The 19,988-nt window shown below is 35.8% G+C and overlaps 1 protein-coding gene across 1 annotated transcript; it reads left to right on the top strand.

Moving 5' to 3' along the window:
* Window positions 1-14,227: 14,227 nt before the first annotated feature.
* On the top strand, window positions 14,228-14,926 carry LOC147493092 (uncharacterized). The gene has a single exon (XM_086567745.1). It carries the CDS (start codon window positions 14,228-14,230, stop codon window positions 14,924-14,926), a length of 699 nt encoding a protein of 232 aa, XP_086423871.1.
* The last annotated feature ends 5,062 nt before the right edge of the window (window positions 14,927-19,988 follow it).

Genomic DNA, 19,988 nt, shown 5'->3' with positions numbered 1-19,988 from the left:
AAACTACCGCGATGGTTCGATGTCCTTGTCATTTGGCCATCTTCTGGTTGAGATAAATGTTTTTAAAATGATGAAATAGTTACCAGATTCGTCTATAGATGGAGAGGTTAGCATGATCGAGAGCTTAGCTCAAGATTACTTTAATAACACGTTTCCAGAAAACCATATGCATAAATTCCTTTCTTTTGGAAGTTTAGATTTTCTCGATGACTCCTACGTAGAGGAAGTCAACACCATCTTCGAGTCTACACAAATCGTAGACCCTTCTGTTGCTCCGTCTACAGAGTTTGAAGACCTTCTGCTTAAGCAAGTATTCATTACTCAAGATGAGGACCCTCCAGAAGAATTTATCGATATCACTTCCACCCTGGTGCTTAAACCTCTTCCTCCTGAGTTAAAGTATATTCAACTTGATCTGGATGGTAGTCATCCGGTAATTATATCTTCTCTATTATCTAAGGAGGAAGAGACACGTTTGATCAGGGTGATTAGGGAACATCGTTCTGCGATTGGTTGGTCCCTAGCCGACATTAAGGGAGTTGACCCTAATGTATGCACTCATCGTATCCATTTGGAGTATAACGCAAAGACTTCTCGCGAACCTCACCGTCGCTTGAACCATGCCATGAAACAAGTGGTCATGGAAGAAGTCTTACTGTTACTCGATGAGGGTATCATATACCCAATCTCTGATAGCGAATGGGTCAATCCCATTCATGTAATTCCTAAGAAATCAGGAATTACCATGGTACGTAATGCCAAGGGTGAATATGTTGTCACGTATGGTCCTATGAAATGGAGGATCTGTATTGATTACAGACGTTTAAATGCCATGACACGAAAGGATCATTTTCCTTTACCCTTTATAGATCAGATGCTTGAATGTCTAGCTGGTCATGCTTTTTATTGTGTTTTAGATGGCTACTCTGGCTATTTCCAAATTATTATTGATATAGATGACCAAGAAAAGACTACCTTCACATGTCCTTTTGAAACATACGCCTATAAACGAATGCATTTTGACCTTTGTAATGCTCTTGGTACCTTCCAGGGATGAATGCTTCATATATTTAGTGACATGGTAGAGCGTTTCATGGAAGTATTCAAGGATGATTTTTCTATCTATGGAGACTATTTCACGGACTGCCTGTCTAACCTATCTAAAGTTTTGACACGGTGTAAGGAGAAAAGTCTGGTTTTAAATTGGGAAAAATATCATTTCGTGGTGAAAAAAGGCATAGTACTAGGTCACATTGTATCTAGTGATGGCATCGAAGTAGATAAGGCAAAACTAGATAACATAGCAACTCTACCTATACCATGGACTGTCCGTGAAATTAGAGCTTTTCTAGGCCATACAGGTCTTTATAGGCGCTTTATCAAAGATTTTTCGAAAATAGTTAGGTTGTTAACTAATCTGCTTTTAAAGGATGCCATCTTTGATTTTAATTTTAACTATAAACATGCTTTTGAAATTTTAAAAGCTGCCTTAAGTTCTGCACCCATTATACAGCCTCCTGATTGGTCTACACCTTTCGAACTCATGTGTGATGCTAGTGATTATGCAGTTGGCGCTGTCTTGGGACAGAAACTAGATAATAAATCTACTGTTATTTATTATGCTAGTAAAACTCTAAATGATGCTCAAAGGAATTATATAACTACTGGAAAAGAATTCTTAGCTGTCGTTTATGCTTTAGATAAGTTTCGTCCTTATTTGGTTGATTCTAAGACTCTAGCTTACACGGACCATCCAGCCCTTAGGTATCTTCTCGCAAAGAAGGATGCTAAGCAGAGATTAATCCGATGGACTCTTCTCCTGCAAGAATTCATATTAGAAATAAAGGACAAACGAGGGGTCGAAAATGTAGTTGCCGACCACTTATCTAGACTTACAAACGATGATGATAGTTATTCTGAGTCCATACCGAACTCTTTTCCTGATGAGGATCTGAATGTTATTTTTTCTGCACCATGGTATGTTGACATTGTGAATTATTTAGCGTCTGATGTTATTCCTTATGATTGGTCAAGAAATGAACGTAAGAAGTTCTTGGCCAGAGTTAAGCTATACTACGGGGATGAGCCCTACCTTTTCAAGTATTGTGTGGATCAGATTATTCGTCGTTGTATTCCCCAATGGGAATATAATGAGGTTATCTCATTCTGCCATTATAAAGAGTGTGGTGGCCATTTTAGTGGTATGAAAACAGCTGCTAAAATTCTTTAATATGGGTTTTATTGGCCTACCCTCTTTAAAGATGCCCAAGTGCATTGCAAGACGTGCATTCGTTGCCAACAACTTGGGCGAATCAAGAAGCGTAATATGAAGCCATTAAATTCAATCATGGTGGTAGAAATTTTTGACGTATGGGGCATTGATTTCATGGGTCCCTTTCCAGTTTCCCACAGTTTCATTTATATTCTAGTTGTCGTGGACTACGTGTCTAAATGGATAGAGGCCATGGCTTGCCGTAACAATGACTATAAGACAGTTGTGTTTTTTGTTAAAGAGTATATTTTCTGTTGATTTGGCATTCCCAAAGCCATCATTAGAGATGGTGGAACACATTTTTGCAATAGAGTTGTTGCATCTCTCGTAAAAAAGTATGGAGTTATACATAAAGTAGCAACTCCATATCATCTACAAACTAGCGGACCAGTAGAAGTTTCTAATAGGAAAATCAAAAAGATATTGGAAACAACTGTAAATCCTGATAGGAAAGACTGGTCAAAGCGTCTATCTGATGCCTTATGGGCATATAGGACTGCTTTCAAAACTCCTATAGGTATGTCTCCCTTTAGACTTGTATTTGGGAAACCTTATCATTTGCCCGTTGAATTGGAGCACCAAAGCCTTAACTTCAATTTTGATGAGGCGGGTGTCAATCGCAAGTTGCAATTGAATGAGCTTGAAGAAATCTGTATAGATTCTTATGATCTCGCGAAGGATTATAAAGCTAACATGAAACGTGTTCATGATAAGCAAATCTTGTGCAAAGAGTTTGTGGTAGGTCAAAAGGTCTTACTTTACAATTCCTATCTACATATTTTTCCAGGGAAATTAAAAACCCGTTGGTCTTCTGGTTACTGAAGTCACCCCTCACGGGGCAATCACCTTGGTAAATCCCATGGACAACAGTACCTTTCAAGTCAATGGCCATTAGTTGAAATATTTCCACGAGCTTTTGTCCCCTGATGTAGAGGAAGTCCTTTTACAGGACCCTATCTATGCGGACTGATCTTTTCGTTGGTGTACTTCCTTTCATTTCCATATATTGGTAAGTGCACCATTAAGGTAACCGGGCCCTCCCTATGGAGCGTGTGGCTGTAAGTACCGGATCCTAAGTCCACGTTAAACATAATTTACGTTTTCCACTTTTGCATGTTTTCTCGGATTTTGAGTCATGTTCCTCTATGGTGTGAATTATGCAATTATTGTTTTCTTGTTTTTCTTATATTAAATATTTTTCATAAAAAAAATAAAAATTGTTAAAATCACAAACATAGTAATTTAGGAAGTCTCGGGAATCTGACTTTAAAATACCCACTTATAAAACAAATTTTCTAAACTCTGTGTCTAAAATTTGTTTGGGTGTGGGGTGTTCGTTTCTGACCTGGATTGTTCAACTTTCTAGTTGTGTTGTTTAGGCCATTTAATTGTATTTCGATTCGGGTTGACATTATCTATGAAATTAGAGTTCATTCGTTCGCATAACTTACGTCATGCATGCACTTCGATACATTTTTCATCATCTTATATGTCATCCACGGTCGCAATAGAGTGTTTTATGGTTCATTGAATTGAAAATTCTCTCTTGATCATTTCCATATCTCATTCGCAAAAAACGGACCGATAACGAAGCGGCAATTTTAATTTGAAGTTGCGCTAAAAATCGAATTTTTTTTTATCGAATTGGGCTTGGGCCCAAGCCCACAGTGCAACCCAAGAACGCATTGCGTTCTTCTTCTTCATCTTCCTACTTCCGCCATTAACAACTTCAAACCCTAACATAAAAAATAAAAATAAAAAGAAACCTCAATACACCCACACCCACAATACAATTCCAAGTTCAAATCTTCTCCAAAACATTCCTCCACCAATCCCAACAATTTCCACCACCAAAAACCACTGAAAACTCAACGAATTTGGAACTGCCGCACCACCACCATTGTTTTGTTAGCGAGGGAATCTCAAACTCCATCCCCACATTCCATTTAAACCCCCAAATCATTTTAAAATATAAATTGCTCAAAGACGTCGGATTTTGTCGGAATGCGACTATTTCGGAAGGGAACTATAATGCGAGCTCGCTTTGTATTCGCCAGTCATCTCTCAGAACCAACCAACTGGCTGTAGCTCAGTGGATTGGTAGGAATGTCATAGGGAAGGAGAAAGCCGGCGACATTGGTCTAAACTGCCTTCATGTTTTATGGATACTCCAGGAGTAGAAGTATGAGTTCTGTATTTTGGAGTTTTTTAGTAACATGATTAGGGGAGTTGGGAAGAGTATTGCACCTCTCCCTGTTTTGATAACGAAGATCATGATGACCTTGAGAGCGACTCTGACGTCTGATAGGATTTGCCTGAAAGAGCACCGAAATCCTCATAATAATAACGAAGTGTATCCAAAGAGTTTGGAGGTTGCCTGAAGAGAGGGTAGTCAAAGAGGATGACTCAGAGGATGAGGAGGACATGACATGTTTTGAATCACAATGCCTTGGAGAGGTGTAGGTCGGATGCAGAACGCATGATTGTGATTCATCGTGGCATGCATTCTCTCAATACTATTTGTGAAGACCTCCGAACTCGGCAGGCTACCATGCATCATAACTTCAAAACTCGTGCCCAGCGCGACAATGAGCGGTGGGAATAGACGAGGGCCGAGATGGAAGCTCAGCACAAGTTCAGAGACAATATGCTTGCACGCTTTCCACCCTAGGGGGGTTCTTCTTCTGAGGAGCAGTCTGTGAGGCACGAGCGTCGTCGCCGCAGGACGGATGGCTCTGACCTATCAGGAGCTCAGGAGCCATCACCTTCCCATGCCCCTTTCACTACCAGCAGCGAGTGGTTTAGGAATATTATGAGTTGATGTTGTTTTGTATTTGCTTTTTATTTAGTTCAAATGTTAATTTATGAATTCCGTAGTTAAATTTGAAATTGGTTGTTAAATGTTATTTGAATTTCTGTTTTAATATAATATGGTTCTTTTCAAATTGTGCATTGTTTTTATCATTAATCCCACCTTCCCGAATTGTTTGGGGGTGGTATTATTTACTCTAGCATGATTTGTGATATGATCCTACAGTTTAGAATTTGTGTTGGAGTGAGGGTTGAGAATATTGCCGATATGGGTATGGCTATGAATAGATATTGTGGTAGGATGAAATCTCGATGAGTTAGACAGTTTCTATCCTAAATTCAATCTAAAAGATATTAGGGTTGTTTTAGAATAAAAAATATGAGTTGTTTCCATTTTCGGTTTTGAATTTTTTTTTTGTTTCGGTAATTGCCTTAAAGCTTTTTGGCAACTTCCCGATTCGTTTTAGCAACTTAAAACTTATAAAAACTTCATTCATTATGCACTCACAACCCATACTACACCTCACTTTCATCTCTCACCTTTCACTCCAACGTTTCCCATTCATTACTAAAAAAAGAGCTTTTTATGACGGCTATTTTTTTTTCTAGCTTGACAACTTCCGTATAACCCGTCATTATTTCTATCTCACCATTAATTTTATGACGCTTGATGTCAAATATTGACGGTTATAGGTCAGACGTCATAAATATATATGACATTTTTTATCAATGTGTCAAGTTAGTGACTAACAATTGTATACTTACCGTTCACTTTATGACGCATGATATTAATGTTGACTGTTATAGGCTAGCCGTCATAAATATCTTTGACGTTTTTTTTATCAATGTGTCAAGTTTAGTGTCTAATTTATGAGTTCATTTTCACAAACGTCAAGTAAAAAATTGTCTAACTTTTTCCTTCCATCATGACCGGTGTTTAATTAATTGTCTAACCATTTGGGAGCAATTAAAAGCGAACCCCTTGTAACTGACTGGTCGAGTGAATCGTGAATAAGAATAATTGGGTTAAGTCTCGGGTTAGTAGTCACTACACCATAACAGGCTATTTGCAATACGCACTTTTTTTGCTTTGTAACACTTTTTTACCGTTGGTAAGTTGCCTCCGCTATATAAACGTTGCGAATGTTGATAAGTGTTGCTTTAATTCAGAGGAATTTCAAGAATTAATTGCTAACGCTTTCAAATTAGAGCAAACCGCAGTGTAATTGTTTGAAACTTGAAATTTTGGGCTAAAGATGGAAACGAAATAAAATCGCGCTCATTATTTCGTCGAAACATAAAACATAACCTCTTTCTCTCGTTCCTCTCCCTCTCACTGCCTCTACCCTCTCTCTTCCACTCCCTTCTCTTCTCTCACTGCTACCGCTCAATAAAAACTAAGGGTAAGTCGAACTTGAAGAAAAGGTTGTGAAACTTGAACAAGGGTTTCATGAAGTGGATTCTAGATTGAGGCTTGTTGTTGAGGAAAATGTGAGAAAAGTTTGGTTTTTTTTTGGAATTTGGGGGTTTTTGGAATTGAGTTTTTCTATGTTGGGTTGTTTTTTTGTAGGTTAAATTGTCGAAAGAACGGGATTCGTTGAATGTTACTGTGAAGAAATTGAACCGGGATTTGTCAAAGGTAATCGTGCTTTGCTTTAAGTTTTATTTTGAATATGTTGGTTTAGAATACATTTATTGTGCCAGACTAGTATCGATTATAACAAACGTTTTAGGTTTTAAAAGTTGAACAAATTTGTACGCGTTATTACATTGTGTTTATATGAACACTAAAGAGCTGTTATTGCAAGGCTCACCATAAGGATGTCAGGAGGGATACTACGAAATGATTTTTCATATCCATTCTTGTCAGACAGTAGTGCTTACATTTGAAACGACCATTCCCTACTTTATTTTTGGGGCCATGAGTCCTGCGATGCTGCAAGAAGTCTGATTATCAGAAACTTAAAACCATTATCACATTGCAATGTTTTGATTTAGGATGAAACTAGGGAACAAATAAAGATGAAACTTGAGAGGATACTACTTCCAATTAATTGTTTTTTTTTATTTCTCTGAATTAATTGTTTTTCATCTCTCTGAATTAATTGTTTTTCATTTTCACTGCTTAGTTCGGTTGATACTACTTCGATTTGGATCAGCACCTAACTAACTCATCACTTCTCCTCAATCTCTGTCATCTTTATTAGGTAACCCATCTTTTTTACTCCCTATTATTAGATTAAAGTTAGTATTTTTAAGTTGATTGGGTTTTTGTTTATTTTATTGATTTATATGTAGATGTTGGTTTTTAAGCTGATAATTGAAGATGCTACTCTTAGTTTTTTTTATGAAAATAAGGTTGATCATGTTAGTGCTTTTTAAGTGTTTGATTCATGGATTGTTTTTCTGTCATCTTTATTAGGTAACCCATCTTTTTTACTCCCTATTATTAGATTAAAGTTAGTATTTTTAAGTTGATTGGGTTTTTGTTTATTTTATTGATTTATATGTAGATGTTGGTTTTTAAGCTGATAATTGAAGATGCTACTCTTAGTTTTTTTTATGAAAATAAGGTTGATCATGTTAGTGCTTTTTAAGTGTTTGATTCATGGATTGTTTTTCTACAAATTGAGCTTGTGAAAGTTGATGTGTAGTTTTGTGATTGCATTTTGGGAATATTTTTTCATAGAAATCTAAGTTGCAAAACAATTTGCTTAGTAGATTATTTTTTGTTAAGTTTGCCGGCTTTGGAGTCCGGTTAGTGTTGAGCTGTCATTTTAATGAGAGTAGCGTGGTCCTGATTGTTCAACCCTTCTTTTGTGTTTTTGTTGATTGCTTTTTTTTTAGGGACCAGGTACTGACGATATTATTATCTGTTCTAACCTTCTCCATTTAAAATATGTACATGATGCACTCTTCTATATATAATATTTACTTGTGGTCATTCCTCTATAATTTCGGATGTTTTCAAGACTTTGATTAAATTCCAGAAATATGATTTAAACTTATCTTAGGCATGTGTTGTTGTTTGAAGTGAAATTAATTGTGACATCAGTGATTTAATCATCAACCAGTATATTTTGTTTCTCCTTCATAGCTAGCAATACCAGTGTTTTCAAAATAGTTGACGTGCCATGGCCGTGTCTTGCGTCTCTGTTTTGCATGTTTTCATTGGAGGTCCATCATTGGGTCTCATCTGTAGATCATGTTATCAGATGATACTAAGGTGAAAACCATTTGTAGATTTTAGATTTTAGTGATTGTAGATTTTAGTGGATGATACTAAGGCAAACCCCTGTAGTGGGGGTGGTAATAGTATTAGTGGCAGTGGCATGAAAGAGGAGGATGGACAGGAGGCCGAGGAGTCAAAATGGAGATGTTGGTCTCCCTAAAGCCATCCTGCTTTAGTTTGAAGTCTAAGATTTGTTTTTTTGGATTTTTTTATACGGAAAAGAAATGAAAGAGGAGCAGCCATTTTTTGGCTGCTAAAGAGAAGGTTTAAGGGAAAGGTTAAAGAATGGTTCATAAAAAGGGAAGGAGAGAGTGTGGGTAAGATTGTGAGCAAAAGCCTTAGTACTCTGTATCTATATACAAGGTTTGATTGTGTATTATGTTAGATCAAATTGATAGATTACACAATGTGCTTGTTCAACCCCCCACGTGTCTAATTTTGCAAAATGTCTCGGCCGGCCAATTCAGAAAGAGTGGATGAATGAATTGGACAGATTTGGAGATGTGTTTTTGTGCTAAAGATTTTTAAAGAAGAAGTATTCGATTTGCTTGAACTCTGTGCAACAAAGGCAGCTGCACCTGTCAGAAATCCAATACAAATAAGAGAAACAGAGGTTAGAACAATCCTAGTTTCTTGGTCATGAGTAGAGTTTGAATTAACGTTGTGATATTATTAGCTTAGTTCGTGTTTTGTTGGGAACGAACTGAGATTGGTATTCTGTTGCTAGATGTGTTGAAAGTTTTAGTATATTGCAAGTATGAGCTTCAAGTACTGGGAAGATTGCCTTGGAGAAAAGGACATAGAAGCAATGTGGATGGACCCTGAGGTAAGCAATGAGTGGATTGAGGATGGGGAAGATAGAGGAAACAATGTTCACATGTCACGTGATCCCGATGGACAAGCTTATCTCACACAGACTGAGATGAGGGTAACAATGTCTGAAAACTCAAACCACTTAAGGCGTTACATGCCAACGTTTTTTGATTCCATACATACTTCCTGACACTGAATTTTTATCCTGGTCTACTACCAGGCTGTAGTTGACATTATTGTCTGCAGGCATTTCATGTCACAAATCGATCGGGTAATATATCTTTATTGCTTAAATCAGTTTTTGTTTGTTTTGCATTAGTGTGTAATTGTGCATGTACATACTTACTATGAAAAAACCTTATCATCTCTATAAGCTGAACTTTACTAATTTATGTTGCATGAGAACTGTGTGGAGTACCTTAATTACGACAAACTATAGGCTTCTAAATTTGAATTTGAGAAAACATTCTACAAGATATAGGTGCACTGAATACTTGACATAGTAGTTTGTTATTTGAAAAGTGTATATATGCTTCATGTTTGCCGTCTTTCTTGTAAAACAATTGCCTCTCTATTTTTAATTAAGAAAATCACTAATCAAGCAATTTGAGCAGTAGAGCATGAATGTAGGCTCAAAAGTGTGAACCGTTACACATAAAGAGGGAACTTTAAGCTTCCAAATTTTCATTGCGCTTGTTTCAGTAGTAAAATTATTCTATAGACTAGATCCTTTCATTTTTGTTTGCACATTTCTATTTAATTCCTCATTCAATAATGATTATATAATTGTAATTAGCAGGAAATGATTTGCGCCATTGCGGAACTAGAAAGTGACCGACAACCCTTTACAACACGCTATAATAAAAAGGTCAAGGATGCCGCTTTGGGAATCATCACGGTTCTCGCCAAAAAATCTTGAATGGCTTGTCGTAGAACATGGATGAACCGACCCATATTTGGATATGTGAAACTGTTCAAAATGTTCATACTTCCTTTTGTGTTTTTCACTATGTCAAATTTTAAAAATATTTGCAGTGAGATGGGCTACGGGGAATATGAAATAAAAGGGGATCCAACGATGCTGCACATACCTTTAATAAGTGTGTATTTTGGAGCTGCTTACTTAAAGTGGTCATCAAATTTTGAGGGGAAGTATGTCTGCTGCAATTGCTTATGATTTTACTCTAGTCAGATATAATAAGCTTCCTCTTCTTAAGTTGACGTTTAACCGCTTTTGCTGTGATTGGGATGAACTCTCAAGAGTGTAATTCTTTTGCAAATATGAGTTCAGGATTTCACTTTTAACTTTCATTTGTAGCACAATCTGTTGTTTATGCCACTCAACTCCATGATTTTAGGAGTAGGACCTTCCTCCCTAGACACTTCCTTAAGAGTTATACCGTCCGCTTTAGATCTTCTTGTTCTTCTAGCACTCAAATCGCTTTCCTAAGTCCATTTTTTCAGAGTTAAAACTTTCCTTGACATTCCCGAGTAGTTAAAACTATTAAAAAGTGAGGTTGAGATTTTCTTTTTCTTCAAGTTATTATAACATGAAGTGTGGAGATGAACTATAATTCTCGACAGAAAATATGATATCTAGCAATGAAAGGCCCCCTATACCAACTCATTAGGTAGATTGCAGTATCCTTATTGGAATTAATAATTTTGATCTGATTCTTGCAGAGAAAGAAATGAAGAGTTTGTGGTCAGGGCTTACAGATTTGGCCTAAAGAGAGCAACTCACAAGTCAACTTTGGATTATTGGCAACTTTATCTTTCAGTCAAGCAAAACCGTCCAACCAGAAGGTTGTTTTGGTTAACTCTTTTCTTATTTTATCTTGCATTTTGTTTAGTACCTGAAATTCTAGAGGATATGCTCTTCCCTTTTGTCCAGTATATTTCAAGAGCAACAGCTTCGGTTCATGTTGTAGGTTGCTGATATCTATTTTTCTGATTATTGTGCAGAAAGAATATTAAGGGTATTGCTATATACAGACCCCATATATCTCAAGGCAGACCCCATTTTAAAAAAAAATTAATACCAGATATGTCCCCAAATAATCTCTTAGGGCAGACTCCACTTAAAAAGTGAAAACACATAAATTTCAACTTTTATCTTTTTACTCAAGTTTTGTCTTTTTACTCTCTCAAGAAACCTTTCTTAAACCCATACTTTTTTTTCCCACTCCTCTCATTTTCCAATCCAAATAAACTTAACCCACACATCTCTTCTTTCTCTACACATATTCATCTTCTTTTTCAAATTCTTTTGTTCTATTTCTATTTACAACCCATCTTTTTGTTTTTCATTTTTTTTTGATGACATTGAGTGAAATGGAATGGGCATATGATGTTTTTAATGTGAAAAATGAACTATTTAATGAAGAGAAATTTCAATCAAGTGACCAAGACGGCGACCAAGACGAGGTAACTCCATATACAACTATTGTTCATAATGATTCCAATATCAATTTATTATGAAATCATTATGAGGACGACTTGTACAAAATGTGATTACAAAGTATTTATGCAAACTCAATCTATAAGGACGATATCTTCCGTTTAATGGTTGATTTGAATAGTGAGTGTTGGGAAATGGGAATAGTCTTACGTTCGAGACGTCCCAGGCCAACTAACTTTCTAAGACTCTGGCGCCCCAACTGGAGCGACTTATGAAGCATTAGACAGTCTAATTTGGTCGTCTCTTAGTTACTTTGATAGATATCCTATTTTTCTTGTGACAAATTTTTAGCTAACATTATAATTCACTGTAAATGTTATAGGATCCTCTATACAGTCACAATGAGGTACCAATTGATGCACTTCGGACTTCACAAAATTCAAATGCATCTTTGGAGGAGCACTACATAGATCAAACCGAACATTTTAACACCAACATGGTATGCATTGATGAATATATGTTTTGAAACTTACTTTTTTGATTTAATACCTTCTTACCCATGGATTAATGAATACTTAAATTGATTTATAGGTATTTGATAGCCGTCAAGATTTGATTGATTGGACACAACATAAAGGAAGTGAAGTGGGAGCTATTATCGTCACTGGGAAATCTCAAAATGCAATTGGTGGGAAGGCTCCTAGACTTATTTTGATATGTGAGCGTGGTGGTAAATTTCGATCTCATAAAAAGAAAGAAGAAAACGAGAAGGCAGTGAGAAAGACTGGAACAAAAAAGATAAATTGTCCTTTTAAATTAAAAATGTGTTTTGAACGTGGTAGTTTAGATAGATGGACACTAAGAGTTGATTGTGGTCGTCATAATCATGGGATGGCAAAAACTATGGAAGGTCACTCTTATATGGGAAGGTTTAATAAGATGGAAATGATTCTTGTATCTGAGATGAGTAGAGTTGGAGTCAAACCAAAAGAGGTCATGAATGCTATCAAAGCAAGAGATATATTAAACTCGTCTTCCATGAGACAAATGTATAACGTAAGACACAGAATTAGACTTGATGAAATGGAAAATAGAACACAGTTGTAAGAGTTGGGTAGATTGTTAAGGGAAAATGGATATGTGGAGTACAAGAACGCCGAGAAGGTAGCAATGAGGTTTGCGAATTGTTTTGGGCCCATCCGGGTTCGATCCAAATAGCTAAGACTTTTAACCAAAATTTTCTCATGGATTGTACGTATAGGACAAACAAGTATCATTTCAAGTTGTTAGAGATTGCAGGAGTGACATCGACCAATATGACTTTCACTGCATGTCATGTGTTGATGGAAAAGGAAAAAGATTATGACTACACTTGGGCATTGGAAAGGTTTCGAGAGATACTCATGCCTGAAGTTCCAGTGTTGATTGTGACTGATAGGGAGCTAGCTTTGAAGAATGCTGCCGATGTAGTCTTTCCAAATGCAAAGAAGCACTTGTGTCGATGGCACATTTCCCAATGTGTCTTGAAAATGGGAAAAAATATTCTCAGTGACGAGCAAAACATAAATAAACTTTGTGCCATGTGGACTAATGTGGTAAAGTCAAAGACACAGGAGAGTTTTTTGAGAAAGTTTGCTTCTATAGAATTAGCTTTTAAAGATTATCCTGTGCTCATGCAATATTTGCGTAGAACATGGTTGCCTTACAAAGAAGCATTTGTTGCTTACTGGATAGACCAACAAAAGCACTATGGAAACACTATGATGAATAGGGTGGAAGGATTGCATGCTCGACTGAAGTCAAGCTTGAAGGGAACATGCAAACATGATTTTCTTGGAATGTGGAAATTGATCCATCCAGTTATCAATATTGAGATGAGCGAAATTAGAGCCTCTTTTGAGAGGAGTTTAACTAGATTTCAGCACGAGCACAATGACGAGTTTTTTAGTGAGCTTAGAGGATTTATTTCAAAGAGAGCTTTAGATTTAATTTTGGAAGAGATGAGACATATAGATGTCATTGGGGTAGATGATAGTGTTTGCGACCACACTTTGCGTACTTCACACGGTTTGCCGTGTGCGCATGAGCTAGTGATACTCAAACAAAAAGGGGTGCAGAATACCTCTTTCTGAAATTGATGAATTTTGGAAAAAGTTGTCTATTGAACCGAGAGCCAGTGATCCCATTGGTGTTGATTACAAACCAGCTATGGATTTATTTATTCAACGACTAGGATCGACTTCTGAAGACCAACAGAGATCTATGATAAAGATGCTCATGGAACTTGCAACGCCTGAAAGTTCATCATTGGAGCCACCAAAGGAGGATGCTACACCAAAAGGTCGTCCTAAGGGGGCGAAGCTAAAGAAGAGGCCAAAGAAAAGAAGAGTGGTCAACTACCGAGATCCGTCATGGTTTGAGTACCCTCCGGATGCTCCACCCGCGACTCCACAATCTATAACGGCCCAAGGCCAAACCATTTGTTCCAAAGAGGAAGAAACCAAATTTTGATGTTGGTTGCTCCATTAATGAAATTGAACATCCTCCGGATGCTCCACCCGTGACTCCACAATCTATAACGAAGCCCAAGGCCAAACCATATGTTTCAAAGAGGAAGAAACAAAATGTTGATGTTGGTTGCTCCATTAATGAAATTGAGCATCCTCCAGATGCTCTACCTGTGACTCTACAATCTATAATGAAGCCCAAGGCCAAACCATATGTTTCAAAAGGGAAGAAGAAACTGAGTTTTGATGTCAGTTGCTCCATTGCTCAATCTGGATATAAAATGTGTTTTTCGCGTGAATTGCTACAGTTTATTGTTGGTTTTGAAGACCCCGCCAGCGATGGAAATTGTGGTTTTAGGGCTCTCTGCTTGGCTTTGGGAAGAAAAGAAACCGACTGGTTTTGGATGAGACAAGAGTTATTAAGTGAGTTAATGTCAAATGAGGAATATTATGTGAGGATATTTTCCCAGGAAGCTATTGATGGATTAAATAAAAGGATAAGGAAAAAGAAGAGAACTCGTGCCAAGAGGAACAAATGGATGGATATGCCTATTACTGGGTATTTGTTTGCGTCGAGATTTGACGTTGTGCTTGTACAGTTCTCTACATCATATTGTTATACCTTTCTCCCTATGAGATCTCCAGTGGATCTAAACAATGTTAATGTGCTTGGGATCGGTTATGTTAATAGTAATCATTACATTAAACTAGATTTGGAAGATGGTTGCCCAATTCCAAAAATAGTGTTGTTTTGGAGCAGGAATAGTCTAGAAATAGCAAAAGGCTGGGAAATTCTAGTGAAAACCCGTGTGGAGGCATTCCAAGGGTTGAATGTTCAAGGGATTGCTCAAGCGGAGGCTTTCGAAGGAGATCCAATTTTTGTCGATTAGTGTAGTTGGGAAAATAGATGTTTGAAATATTTTATACTTTTACAGAGGATACATGAAGAAACATTTTTTGCGATGAAAAGTTTTTGTAAAGACTTTGATAGAATGGAATTGAGTTTCTTATATATTTTGGAACCAAACATTTTACATATTTTAATTTTGATGTTTCGACTTTCATTGTTTACATGTATTGGTCTGAAACATTTTGCCAAAATTTCAAATTAGTTAGAGTTTTAATTTTGATCAAAACTAACCTAAAAATAAAAGATGTTCAAATTAGGCTAACTCTGTGTGCATTGGATGGTTGGACTGGACCGTTTTATAAAGATAGGAGATTGTGTTGGACCTGTCTTAAGAACGGTTCATTGGAACCAACTTTAAAATAAAAGATGTTCATATTAGGCTAACTCCGTTTGCATTGGATGGTTGGACTGGACCCTCTTAGAAAGATAGGAGATTGTGTTGGACTTGTCTTAAGAACGGTTCATTGGAACCAACTTTAAAATAAAAGACGTTCAGATTAGGCTAACTCCGTCTGCATTGGATGGTTGGACTGGACTATCCCATCTCGTTTTGGATAGCTGATCTAAACTATTTAATTGGTCAAAATTGGTCAATTTTTAGTAATTCACTCAAATTTGGTTCACAGTGGCTGACAAAATCTTTATTTTAAGACAATAATTAAAAAAACATTACTAACCATTGTTTATACACCTAAATGTTACATATTCATTTTATGGTCTTCCCCACTACACTATATGAGCTAAGTTCAGGGTTTAAGGTTTATGGGTAAGGTTTTGTACTTTACAGAGATGTGAATGAAATTAAATTTGAACAATATATTTTTTTTCTTTAATTCAAAATTTATTATTGAATTTTGGCTCACAAAATTATTTTTGAAATTTAAATACACGACTCAGTTTGGGGTTTAGGGTTTATAAACCGTTTAGTTGGTCAAAATTGGTCAATTTTTAGTAATTCACTCAAATTTGGTTCACAGTGGCTGACAAATTTTTTATTTTAAGACAATAATTAAAAAAACATTACTAACCATTGTTTATACACCTAAATGTTACATATTCATTTTATGGTCTTCCCCACTACACTATATGAGTTGAGTTCAGGGTTTAAGGTTTATGGGTAAGGTTTTGTACTTTACAGAGATGTGAATGAAATTAAATTTGAACAATATTTTTTTTTCTTTAATTCAAAATTTATTATTGAATTTTGGCTCACAAAATTATTTTTGGAATTTAAATACACGACTCAATTTAGGATTTAGGGTTTTGGGTTCAGAGCATATATATAGTGAAGGAAAACTTTGATTCAAATTTTTTGGTCAATTGATTTGTAGTTTTTTTTTTTTTTTTTTTTTTTTTTTTTTTTTTTTTTTTTTTTTTTTTTTTTTTTTTTTTTTTTCATATGAAGTCTTGAAGTCTTGAAGATGAAATTGAAATTGAAATTTCCCACCCAAATTTTAAAATTTGAATTTGAATTTGAATTTAAATTTTAGTAAAATTTCAAATACAATATTTTGGTAATTTGGTTTGTATTCTTCATTTCATGTTCAATACAATATGTAAACATGAATTGAATTGAAATTGGAGTTAGTGATAACACAAAACCAACTTGAAATTCAAAACACAAAATTTAAATTTAAATTTTTGCCCAAAATTTCAAATTGGATTTTAAATTTCGGTGAAATCTCGAAACTCGCCCAAAATTTGAATTTGAATTTTGAAATCCAACCTTACAGTAAGTTGTACCGAAATATTTTGTCAAAATTTCAAATTTCAAATGAAGAGAGATGTGTTGGTCAGAATGGTTCAATTTAACTAACTTAAAAAGAGTAGATGTTCACATTGGGCTACTCTATGCCCACTTTTGTTAGTTTGAATGGACCGTCTTATACATAGACGAAATGTGTAGATCCTGCATTAGGAATGGTTTAATTGAACTAACTTATATAAACAAAGATGTTCCAGTTAGACTATCCCTTTATGCCTCTGTTGGTTGGACTGGACTGTCTTACATTTAGATTAGATTTTGCTGGCTAGCTTTGTTTGATTTAGTTGGTTGGACTGGACTGTCTTATACTTAGATTAGATTTTGCTAGTCCTACATTAAGATCGGTTTAAATAAACTAACTGAAAGAGAAAAGACGTTCTCACCAGGCTAGCTTTTCTGCTTTAGTTGGTTGGAATGGACTGTCTTACACTTAGATTAGATTTTGTTAGTCCTGTATTAAGATCAGTTTAAATAAACTAACTTAAAGCGAAAAGACGTTCTCAACTGACTAGCGTTTCTGCTTTAGTTAGTTGGACTGGACTGTCTTACACCGAAAGGGATGACTTAAAATTGATACTCTTACTGTAAATGGCCACCATGATTTAATAGTTAAACGTAAACATTGGCTAGTCAAATTGGCATGGTTCAGGTAGGGCACAACTTCTTTCTTTCCCATTTCCACTTTTGGCCTTGACGTTGATACATCGTCCAACATTTTCTTACATACTGGTGAGTGGTGACAGATACTGGATAATGTTGGTTCTTATACATCTAATACCCAACAGAACCACGAACTAACAAAAACCTGGGAAGTCTAATATGAAAAAAAATAACTTCTATCTGGTTGGCAAGGGATCGGCCGATAATCAAACAATGAAAGCATAAAAGAACAGAATTGATTTGAACTTCTCACATACAACGTCAGGAAAGATCCAGATATAGTGTCAAGGAGGATGCACATAAGTCAATAAAATCCTTAGAATGTTAGTAAAAGAAGCATTTAGTGAACAAAATCTTATTAGAAATAGTACTGCAGTTCTCAGTTACAAAAACTTAGATTCAACAAGTATTCCACATATCCCACAAAAATCTCTGAGTAACCCAGCAACAATAAAATGTTATCACTTGATTTTTCTCTATAAGCATCTTTGTTACAAAAGCATAAGTAAACATAACAATAACAGAATTAAAACATAACAACCACCTCTCCTTTGAGCTCACCATCACTGTTATAGACAAATCGAATGTGTTTGCCTTCAAAATCAGGAAGTGTCTTCTCTTGCAAAAAAATCTTACTTATACCTTCACATAGTTCATCAACCAATCCTCCTTCCTCCCCATCATGCTCTTCATAATCTGCTTCTTCCTCCTCATCATAATCTTCTTCTTCAATTTCCTCTTCTTCGTCTTCGTCTCGAGTACTAGTATTCACTTGCACAGACCAAACAGAAGCATCATCACATAGTACATTAATATTGTAGTGCTAGATTGGTAGCCTCTCTTAAACAGGTTCTTCCACTGGTTGATTCCTAGACTTGGCTCATAATTTCCTCACTGGGGTGATCCAAACTTGTTATGTTTATAGCGCCGTTTATCTGTTGTGCAGGTGAGGCCAGTGGTTGATGTTGCTCCAAGGTTGCATCAATTGGGTGGAGTACATCAATTCGAACAGGTGGAAGAAAGAGAACAGCGGCGGAAGAAAGTGAAAAGTGAAAAAAGAAAACAATGTTTTTTGTTTGGGGTCTGCCTTGAGAAAATTTTAAGTTTGGGGTCTGCCTTGAGAAAAAAATAGGGTCTGCCTTCCCAATATTACCAGTCACTCTTCAGCCCCTAATGACCTTACTCCAGTTGCATCTGTAACCCAAAAGACAGGTAATTGTTTTTTGATTTTTTCATATTTTAAAGGAAGTCACAAGGAAAATTCTGGGTACAACTTTCTAATGTTGTTAAGGAGATTCTCTCTATATTTATTTAGAGGTGAAACCGTGAAAGTGAATTGTTGTGAGAAGGTATTAACACTAGACCTAAGATAATGAAGTTAGAATCCAATTCATGATATTAAGATTCTGTTAGGAAAAGTAGAAAGAATCACTTTCTTTTTATGTCTAAATCATGACTTGCTTTAGTTCTTGTGCTTTGTAAAACTTATATAGCTGAATTTATATACATATATATTGTCATGTTTGTGACTAGAAGTTCAGTTTTTGGTATTATATTATATATACAATCCTTTTTAATATGATTTTACTTTATGACAATGCAAAAGTAGGTGATGCATGGAAATATTGAGATTCAAGAGCATCTCCAGAAGAGATGGAAGACTTGTGGAAGCACTATAATGTCCTTAAAGAGTGGGTAAAGTCTGGAGAGAAAGGAGGAAAAGTACAATTTTTTCTTGATGCAAAGAAGAGACCATACATTTCCCGGCATGAACTGAAGGTATAGTCCACCTCCAAAGCACACACGTGGCAAAATCAAACATCATTTTATCCTTCTAGAAAGATATTTACAGAAGGAGAATCCTTAATATTGAAATCTTTCTTACCGAGGCACGCACAATAAAAAACAAACTCGAATCTTTCACTAACTTGTTCTCCTAAACTTTTACCATCTGTCCAGCATCCACTTGCCATAAAATTCCTAACGAAAACTCCTCCTTAACCTATAGTGACACCTATAGCGTATTTTGAACCCCAGACAACATGATGAACACGTGAGTGACACCTATAGTAACATATATGCATTCTCATTTTATTTTTATTTTTTGTACTTTCTCAACTCCTATATATGGTTGTATAGGATTCATTGGGTTTTGGTAATTATTGACGTAAGTGCAAAAAAAGTATATTTTCTTGATTCAACTGGAGGTGTCTCTGATATAAAGCTAAGATGCATGGTGAACCCATGAGTTGATGAATCTTACTTTTATTTTGTATGTCATATATGCAAACAACTTGTAACTTAATTGTAAAGTTCGTTTTTTTAGTGGGATGAAAACATTAGCAATAAGTGAAGGAAAAAGAGTGGAACTAGAGTGGGACTATGTCAAGGTAAATATACAATACTTGAATGTGAAAGATTTACTTAGTGTATTGAATGTGTTTTGACAATTTGTTTATGTTTTCGTGTAGTGCCCAATTCAACCAGGAGGATACGAGTGTAGATATTATGTCTTGCGGTTCATGAGACATTTTATGATGGATCCTAGTCAATCAATTAAGACAAAGGTTAGCAAGTCTTTCTTGTTAATATATTCTTAAAAATCTATGTAATTCTT

The sequence above is a fragment of the Coptis chinensis genome, chromosome 6, assembly GCF_015680905.1.
Source record: "Coptis chinensis isolate HL-2020 chromosome 6, ASM1568090v1, whole genome shotgun sequence".
NCBI lineage: Eukaryota > Viridiplantae > Streptophyta > Magnoliopsida > Ranunculales > Ranunculaceae > Coptis > Coptis chinensis.
This window is presented reverse-complemented; position numbering and strand designations above follow the sequence as displayed.

Bases quoted from the DNA above. Each gene is read 5' to 3' on its own strand.
- LOC147493092 (XM_086567745.1), top strand. From the start codon at position 14,228: ATGAAGCCCAAGGCCAAACCATATGTTTCAAAAGGGAAGAAGAAACTG.